The 10,065-nt window shown below is 34.7% G+C and overlaps 1 protein-coding gene across 1 annotated transcript; it reads left to right on the top strand.

Moving 5' to 3' along the window:
- Positions 1-1,060: 1,060 nt before the first annotated feature.
- LOC149129038 (uncharacterized) lies at positions 1,061-5,583 on the top strand. The gene has a single exon (XM_089346815.1). The coding sequence runs from the start codon at positions 2,204-2,206 to the stop codon at positions 2,615-2,617; it is 414 nt and encodes a 137-aa protein (XP_089202941.1). The 5' UTR covers positions 1,061-2,203; the 3' UTR covers positions 2,618-5,583.
- The last annotated feature ends 4,482 nt before the right edge of the window (positions 5,584-10,065 follow it).

The raw sequence follows: 10,065 nt of genomic DNA on the forward strand, positions 1-10,065 counted from the left end.
CTCTTCTTTGCTTTGAGGTATGGGACTTTTCTTTTGAAATTCCACCTTCCATGATTAGTAAACACAAACAGAGGGTGTTGTTATAATATGTAAATCCAGATGAATGTTTAAATTTGTGTTAAATAATTGATTTCAGGAAAATAATCAGAAAATTAAGGATTAGTAAAATATTACTGTTTAATTAGTTTAGATGGTCATGTGCTTAAGATGTTTGCTTTCCAAATCTATGGCCTTGGTTTCCACCCCACTACATGTTAATTTGAACTAGTGACTTCTACTTCTGAGGAAAGTCTTCTTAGGGGATTTGGTAGATGGAAACTTAGAGGAGCCCATTATATATATATATATATATATATATATATATATATATATATGATAAGACCCGGCAAGCCAAGTGAGGCTGTAAACATGGCCTGTGCCAGCGTAGTATGACCAGCCCATTTAAGAGTATCCCTCAGTCATTGGGTAATAAACTGTGCTGAAGAAAACCTGTTGAGGCAAGTGAAATCATTGTTGTGGTTGATGCCAGTACCACCTGACGGTCTCCTGTGCTGGTGGCACATAAAAAACATCATTCAAGTGTTGTCAATGCCAGTGCTGCCTGACTGGCTCCCGTGCCAGTGGCACGCTAAAAGTACCATTTGAGCGTGGTTGATGTCAGTACTGCCTGAGTGGTCTTCCTGCCAGTAGTACGTAAAAAGCACCCACTACGCTCTCTGAGTGGTTGGCGTTAGGAAGGGCATCCAGCTGTAGAAACTCTGCCAAATCAGATTGGAGCCTGGTGTAGTCATCTGGTTTCACCAGTCCTCAGTCAAATCGTCCAACCCATGTTAGCATGGAAAGCGGACTTTAAACGATGATGATGATGATGAAGGATGACAAAGGGAAAAGATGGATATGTTATGGACTTCAGTGTCTTACAGCTGTTTCTACTAAAAGATGCAGTGGACTCCTGGTTGAGTGCGTGAATAACATCTTAGAGCTTTATTGGATCCAGGGAATATGAAGTGCAATTTATTTGGGGGAAAAGAATTACATTTGTGCAATATTATAGGGAAGGCATTTCCAATGAGAAAGTCAGTAGTGATGCATAAAGAAGAGCGTACATCCAAAATGCAATTAGATTTAACATGTAGAAATTTATATATATTCTTTTATTTAGCTCCCTCATTTAATTGTGGCCATGCTGGAGCACCCCCTTCAAGGATTTTAGTCAAACAAATCGAGACCAGCACTTATTTTTTAAGCCTAGTACTTATTCTATCGGTTCTTCTGCCAAACTGCTAAGGTACAGGGAGGTAAACACACCGACACAGGTTGTCAAGCAGTGAGGATAGGACAAATACAGACACACACACATACATACATATATATGATGTGCTTCTTTCAGTTTCCGCTTACCAAATCCACTCACAAGGCTTTTCTTGGGACGAGGCTATATTAGAAGTCACATGCCTAAGGTGCCACACTGTGGTACTGAACCCAGTATCATATGGTTGAGAAGCCTGCTTCTTGCCTGCACCGATATGTATGTATATATGTAAATTCCCAGAAAGGCAGGAACAGATCCATGTACGCAGCAGATAAATACACACGCATACACAGACACAAACATGTATAAATACATATACACACGCATATGTATGCATTGATGCTTGTGTGTGTGTATGGATATGTATGGATATGTATGGATATGTAAGCTTCACACAAGATTCTGTGATGGAAATTTTAATAAATTAAAATATTCAGCTGTTAAATACTTATTCTTACAGTTTATCTCAACAGAAATGAATCTGTATTTTTGACATAGCCTCTGTATCTTACACTGTTGTTTCCATATAATTTCAGAACATCAGATGCCATTGATTTAACAGAAGAAACGGCCTCAGTATTTACCATTTTAATGAAGACTTAAAGAAAATATTATACAAAACAGAAGTAGGACATTGTTTCTGCAATTCTGTCGTAGAATTCCTGTGAAACATTTGCTCTGAAATAATACTATTAGCCAAGTTTCTGAACAACACTGACTGGAGTGTGAAGAAGAGGAGCTTCTGTGCTGATGAAACTTGGATAAATTTATGTAATTGCTGCTAGAAAAAGGCAACACTGGATTGAAATACAACAGCAGAAGTATTTGTAAGGAATTAAGTATAAGAATAAAACAAGAAAAATATTTTAACTGGGATTTGAGAGGAAAATAATGGAAAAGAGAGAGAAGCTTAAAGAATTGATTTCCTCTGAACAAATGAAAGAGAAAAGAAAATTGTCTTGTGACTGTGACATCTGTAAAAAGGTCTTCTCTCTCAAATGTAACCTAAATTCCCACAAACGTATTCATACAGGTGAGAAACCATATCATTGTGATATCTGTGGTAAATCATTCTCCGCAAGTAATAACTTGACAGCACACATACGTTTTCACAGAGGAGAGAAACTGTATCATTGTGATATTTGTGATAAATCATTCACTCAAAATAGTGTCTTAACTACACACAAACGTAGTCATACAGGAGAGAGACCGTATCATCGTGACGTTTGTGGCAAATCCTTCTATCAAAATAGTAACTTAACAAAACACAAAGATATTCATACGAGGGAGAAAGGAAAAGGTTAGTTTCTGTAGTTGAGACTTTTTGTTTCTTTCCAATATTCACCTCCCACTCATGTATCTACTTTCCATGGTGTAAGGACCTCTTATACCAAATCTTGTCCTCCTCATAACCCTACACATTATTCTTTATTGAATAACGCATCCTGTAATTACAGCATATTTCCTGTTTATTGTATTTTAAATGCTTCACTCATTAAATATATTATACAATAACTTACATTATTAATTTTATTTATGCTCAGGAATATTGTAAAGTTGTCAAATATATACAGAAAAAATGACCCCCAAATACAAAAAAGAAAAAAGCACAAAGGAAGTACGTGTGACATAAGTGTAGTTTAGTGCCCCACATCAGGCTGATTCCTTGTTAGTTTCTGAATAATGTTTTTCTTTAAATTAAACTTTGCAGAGAAAGGTTTTGATTTATCCAAATTATGATGATTTTCATTAAACTGACAAGCGTTTGGGAGATTTCTCACTATCCTTTGTCAACTCTGTTCCACTTTGATAAACTTATCCACTTCTTCTACATGTGAGGTTAAATTCATTTCAGCCTAGATAACCTATAAAATATCTTTTGTTACTCTGACCTAGCTTAGCTAAGAAATTTTTATAAAAACGGAGCAGTAAATAGAATGCTCTCTTTCTTTTACTTGACATCTGTAACAGAGGCAACATGTCTTGTCTCAGTAATGTCAGAGACATAAAGATGTCTCTTTACTTGCTGGATGTTACAGATGTAACGTTTCTCTCTTATCCTGTCTTATCAGAGATATTTACATGATGGACAACAACTACACTCAGTCTTTATGTATTAACAACTCGAAATAGTTCTTTAGCTGATAATTCTAAACAAAAGCCAGTTCACCTGTGATCTATTTCTTGTGTCATTTATTCTATTTATGATGAATTTAACAACATGTGGCTTTATACATGTAGGGTGTTTGGCTTAAATTTGACAGTTTGCATTAAAATAACACAAACCGCAGTATCCCATCCAAAAATAAAAGTATACTAAAAGACCCCAAAATATCAACTAGATTATGGCTGGGAGGCAGCAGTTTACTCAAAGTAGCCACCCTCAGCTTCCACCATGGTCATAAGACAGCTCCAGAAGATTTTTTCTGAAAGATGACATAAAATATTGTGAAATTAAGCCTGAACACACTCTGGACCAACGTTTGTCTTTACAAAATTTCAGACCCTGAACTTGTGATGTGTAAATTGTTTGTTCCTTAAAGGCATCATATCAATGTGCCTTTTATATGGATTATATCAAACAGCCATGAAAAACTTTTCCAGAAAAATGAATTTCACTTTACAAATCTGCATCCTGAACAAAATCATTCATAAATAATAATAATAAAAAAAAAGACAATTATCATCTCGAAGGGGAAGTCATCTGTAGGTAACAATAAAAAAAAATATATATTCTGTAAGAAATAACTCAACTTTTAGATCTACTCTCTCTCTCTGTCACCATCAGCCACTCTCTACTAATTTACCACACTTTTTATGTTTCTCTCTCTCTCCCTCTCTCTTTCTGTCTGTCTGTCTCTCTCTCTCTGTATATATTATCTCTCACATATTTCATTCAATTTGTTTTAAACTTTGTCTTCTAATGTTTGCTTCCACAGCTATCACGTACAAATCGTGTTTTCTGATTAGGAAATATGACCAAGTTTTAAACCTCTGTAACAATTTTCTAAAATGTTTCCCGAATAAATTAATCACAAACTGGGATTCAGTGTGAAAAAATACATCAATATTCGAAGTTACCTTTCAGTTACTTTTGAAGGTTCAAAATCCGTGGGGATAACAGCAAACGCCTCTCTATTTGTCTATCTCTTTCATTTCTCACCTTCCTAATGGTAAACTGTATAGTTACCTCTCTTTCTCTCTCTCTCTCTGTGCATATGAGTGTGTGTGTGTGTGTGTGTGTGTGTGTGTGTGTGTGTAAGGGATTTGACTAGAGTGCCAGAGTGATTTAAAAATGGTATGTAAAAGATAATTTATATTCTGTCTACTCTCGCTGAATGTATTTTAGTTACAGCCACACCTTGATTACGTCTGTCCAGAATAGACCTCCTTTGGTATTTTACAATTTTGGTGGCTCAAGAGATAGAAACATTGATGTCTTGGAACCCAACATGTGGCAGCACTGGACAGATATGATGCTTTTACACAGTTTTTTTTTTTTACCATAAGTGAGAATGTTTTCTCTGCAGTAACTGCAGTCTATTTTGTGTTTAATATGTCTGAGTGTGTGTATGTATATGTATATTTCTGAATGTATTTCTACATATGTATATACTTTATGTGCAGATATCTATGTATATGTTTGGGTATTGTGAATATGAGGTATACTAGAATGAAAAATGCGAGGAAGGGATAAAAATATTCTTACATATTTGATAAACCTGGAAAAATACAGGATAAGAAGTAAGCCTAAAATAAAAGAAAAGAGCTTGAAATATTGGAGCTAAAATGAAATATGAATGGGTTTCCAGTTGAATAAAATATTAAATTAAGACAAGCTATTTTATATTGCTCTAAATTGAATAGCACATTCTTTATATTGAGTATTATGAAAGTAATTAACATTTAACAGAAATAAAAAGTTTTAACAAAGAAGGCAATAAAAAAATTAAAAAATGAAACACTAACCATGAGAAATGAGGAATCAAATGAATTAGGAGAGATGGGTGATTAAAAAACAAAACGATTATAGACTGGATTTTCTGTTTGCCTTGTATTGACAAGTTGTCATTGAAGTATCTTTATAATTGCAAGACGTATATTTACAACTGTTAATTACTGAAAGCTGCATAACGTTTTTTCTCCTTCATGTACTTTTATGGGGTAAACAAAAAAAGATCCATCTGGTGGATTGAACACAAAGTATAGTTTGCTTTTCAAATAGCTGAGATATTTTGAGTTAGTAAATGCAAGGGTTTACCTACCAATTCTTTGGCTACTTCAAACTGTATAACCAAACTCGCCATGTGTTCAATAGTAGTATTTATAGTTCAGCCACACAGTTAAAAACACATCAAAATCAAAAGGCCTGCAATTTGGGGGTAAAGGGGATTCATAGAACAATCTGAAAAGAAAGCTTATTGAGAAATTGTGAACAAGATTTTATTAATATGTGTTTGGTTTTTGTCAGATAAGAGCAGTTTTCTGAGATTACCAAATAAGGCCTCAAATACATCTCATACCTGTATATATATGCAAACATTTAAACAAATATTAATGTTTAGAGTTAAAGCTTGCTTAAATCTACAATAAAATTCTATAATTCATTTTGTTGTAATTATTATTATAGTTGTAAGCGGTTACTATTTAATAAAAGAGTGAAAGATATATCTTAATTTTTATCTTTACACTTAGGATCAAAACCCTGCAATTATTTCTTTTTATAGTTTCTGTATTTATTGCTAATACAAGAATTCTTCTGTGATATTGTGAGTCATCTCTGAGAAGTCTTTTCTTAATTAATTCCCAACAATTAAAAACAAAACGAAAATGAACTTTCCTCATTTTCAATAACACTCTACATACACCGTATATGAATATTCTGCATGAGGTTGAAAAAAATCGGGTGAAGTCGTAATTTCTGAAGCCTAATGGTACACTCACTGGTCGTTGATTGTCTAAATTCCATTTCTTTTCCTTTTTCGAGACTTATTCACGTTTGACTATATTCACCAAAAATATATTTCACGATAGAATTGAGAAGGCTGCTGATCGGTGTGAAATAGACACAAACAACTGGTGAGTGTGTTTATAGCCAATATTATGTAAGAAATTATTTGTATTAAAAATATCACAGCTGTAAGTTATCTCAAGAATGTAAATATAGATGGAGCGATGTAAAATATAAAGCAGGGAAGCTGTTATCAGCAACTGTTGTATTTGTTTCCATGTACGAATAAATTTAGACTTATTGATTGGTGATTCTTTGTTTCATATAGAAGGAATTTTGACAGTCAACCATATTTCTGTATGCTGTAGGTGGCAAATAAAGAGCGTGGCATCAAGAATGATCAACCAACTGTAAATAACAGCCTAAAGACCAGAGCAACAACGAATGGATTAATTGTTGCTGTGGTTAAAACCTACGAAATTAACCCCCGAATTTAGACGGAGGTTATAATGCTTATCGTTCTTATGAAGTGTCACATTTATATAGTTACATTCTCATATCAATAGAAACATGTCTAGTTAAGACATTATTTTGCGAGAATGATTTGATGAAGACATCAAGACAGTTGAAATATTTGGGCGAAGATGGCAATGGCAAAGAATGACCCAATCAAGAAAGAACTGGAAGGGCACTGTGAACAGCGACGTGTAACAAGATCCGGTAGAATGAATCAATACAGTCAGACATTAATGCTCAAAGAAACATAAATATAGTAAACGGCAAAAGAAGAGTTAACTGCCTTAAATATTTCAGAGGAGATGCGCATGCGCATTGAACGTGATTCCTACTTTCTGTTGATACCTGGTTAAATGTCCTGTACATGAATTTCTCTCAATCCTCCGATAATAATACATTTATAATTCTTATACATTTCTCAACTACTACATACACACATATAGACGGTCCTTCGATATAACTCGGAGAAATGTCACTTTTAATCAACTGTTAAGTTACAGCGTTCGGTAAATTCAGTAAAATTTATTTTCGTAGGTGAAAATTGACAGTCTTTGAAGGCAGCATAAAGTGAAAGAGAGAGGAAATGGACATAAACGTATGCATGTGTTGATGGGGGTTGCGAGACAGAAAGCGTGTGTTGTGTGTTACTGAGAGAGGCTAACTTAATACTTTTCCTTAATTTGTGTTCCCTAGAAACTAATTGAAGACTAGGAAACGAAAGTGTAAAAAAGCGAAATTGTGAGATGTCAAACGAAAAACGAGTCAGTGATGGAGAAAAGTGTTGGATATTTATTGATAATGTGTTATAAACACTTCGATGTGTTATTTTAAATCCTATTAGGAAATCTGTACAGTTAGCGCAATAAAACAGATTTTATCAGACACAACAGAAAGGAAGACAGTTTAAAGCAAAAAGGGATGTAGTAAGAGTTATTATCCTTGCTCTGAGTCTGTACTTCCCCACACTTCATTATATATTCCGCATCCCTTACCTCTTCTCTCCCTCTCTCATTAAACGCTCTCTCACACACAACAGTCTTTCTCTATCGCTCACACTCTCACCTCATATAATGTGGACTGACTCCGCCCCTCTTACCCTTCCTCTATTAGTAAATGTATTTATCGTTTGCCTTCTCTTTCTGTAGCTAACAGTCTCTCTCGTCCCGCCTCATTATATATTACAGTGCCCCTCCCTCTCATGCTTTCTGTCTTCGCTGATCACTTGCCTTCTTTACTAAACACGTATTGCATCCATCACCTTTCTTTCCTTTTTTCTCTCATTCTCTCTCAAAACATAGCAATCGACTTCTCCCTCTTTGTCTCCTCTCTCTCCTCACCTCCTTATATATTTATTTTAAACCCCGCCTTCCTTGCTGTATCGCTCACCTCATCCCCTCCCTCACTTGTAATATATATCAGTTTCTCTCTCTTCCTCTCTGCAAACTCATACATTAATGTGTCCCTCCCCTTCCCTAGGTATCCCTCTCTATTTGCCTACCTCCCTCCTCCACCTCATTATATATTACCCTCTCCTTTTATTTCTAAGAGACGCTACTTTCTAACAAATAACTTATCTGCTTTAAATTTTGGTGCAGCTTATTTGGAATAATTAATTATTTAACTAATGACTAATTACATAAATACTTTGTAGTTTATAATTTAAGAAATTAAATAGTGCAAGCATTGAAGGACAATTTAAGAAGCATTTATTAAAATAATTGTCCTATACATGATTTCACATTATGCTAGAAATAACAGCCAATTGCACTCAAATTTGCATTTGTTTCCATTAAAGAATTAAAAGGGACATTAAGAAGCATTTCTAAACTCTTTTCCCATATGCGGTATTCTTCATTCTTGAAACAGAAGCCGTGTGACTTTCAATTCACTATGTTTGTCATATAAACATTTGAAGGACAATTAAGAAGAATTTATAAAAGAAAGAGACCAACATATTTTCCCACATCTTTCTAGAAACAGAAAGCAAGTCCTTCAAAGTTTATAGTTTTTCATTCGTGAATGGAAGGACACTTCAGGAAGCATCTATATAAAACACTGCATCTTCTGCCTTCTCTCCAACCCAACATTCTCCCACACTCTTACTAAAACCTCTATTTCATTAGCTCTCTCTCTTCCCCCCGCTCTCTCTCCTGCTGTTTCTCTCTCTCTCCTTCTGTTTCTCTCTCTCTCTCTCTCTCTCTCTCTCTCTCTCTCCCTATATATATATATATATATATATATATATATATATATATATATATATATATATATATATATAGGAGAGTATTGTAGTTCGCTTGAAGCATTGTTTATTGTTTGTAAAAAATAAAGTGTCTTGAATGGCACAGCAATGCGCTATAATAACAACAATGGACTGTAATAACTGTTATAATTTAATTATCCATAGTCTGATATGATATTTCGGAATATAAAAAGCCATTGGAAAACCGATTATAGCAGTGACTCGATCAGTTCCTAGGGATATCTGAAAAAGGAATTTTTATATTCCGAAATATTATATCAGACTATGGATGATTAAATTATAATAGTTATTATAGTGTATTGTTGTGACATTCATAACACATTATTTTTCACACACACATTCTTTTAAACTCTAGGTGCAAGGCCCGAAAGTTTTGGAGAGGGGGCCAGTCGATTAGACTGATCCCGGTACGCAACTGGTATGAAAGGATGAAGGACAAAGTCGACCTCAGCGGAATTTGAACTCCGTAAAGACAGACGAAATATACATACTCGGCCATCTTGTCGTATATTACTGTATTACCTCACCTCTTTTACTTTCTCTTTTACCTCATACTTTTACCCCCTCTCCCTTACTAAACCACATACCCCCCCCCCCATTCTCTCATCCTCTGTCTCTTTATGTTTCACTTTCTTTTCCTTCTCTGTCTCTTTTCTCTCACTTTATTTCTCTCTCCCCATCTCTTTCTGTCTCTCCGTCTCTCTAAACGACACTTTAAAGATGAACTACAAAAATACTTTCCTACGATGATTTCATATCCCGCTAGAAAATACAACCAGTTACCTTCAAATTGGCATTTATTTTCAATTGAAGGACAGTTTAAGAAGCATGTATTAGAGCATTTCCTATATGTGGTCAATCTTCACACTAGAAACAGAAACCAAATGACTTCAAGTTTTGTTTGTTTCCAAATTATTTATAAACAAAACATTTAAGAAACAGTAACTATGCATCCAGGCCTCAAACCCATGTCTCCAGAAAGACATTCAGCACCTGGAACGGGTTCAAAACTTAGCCACCGGA

The sequence above is a fragment of the Octopus bimaculoides genome, unplaced genomic scaffold (genome assembly GCF_046866305.1).
Source record: "Octopus bimaculoides isolate indiv1 unplaced genomic scaffold, ASM4686630v1 Z2, whole genome shotgun sequence".
Lineage (NCBI taxonomy): Eukaryota > Metazoa > Mollusca > Cephalopoda > Octopoda > Octopodidae > Octopus > Octopus bimaculoides.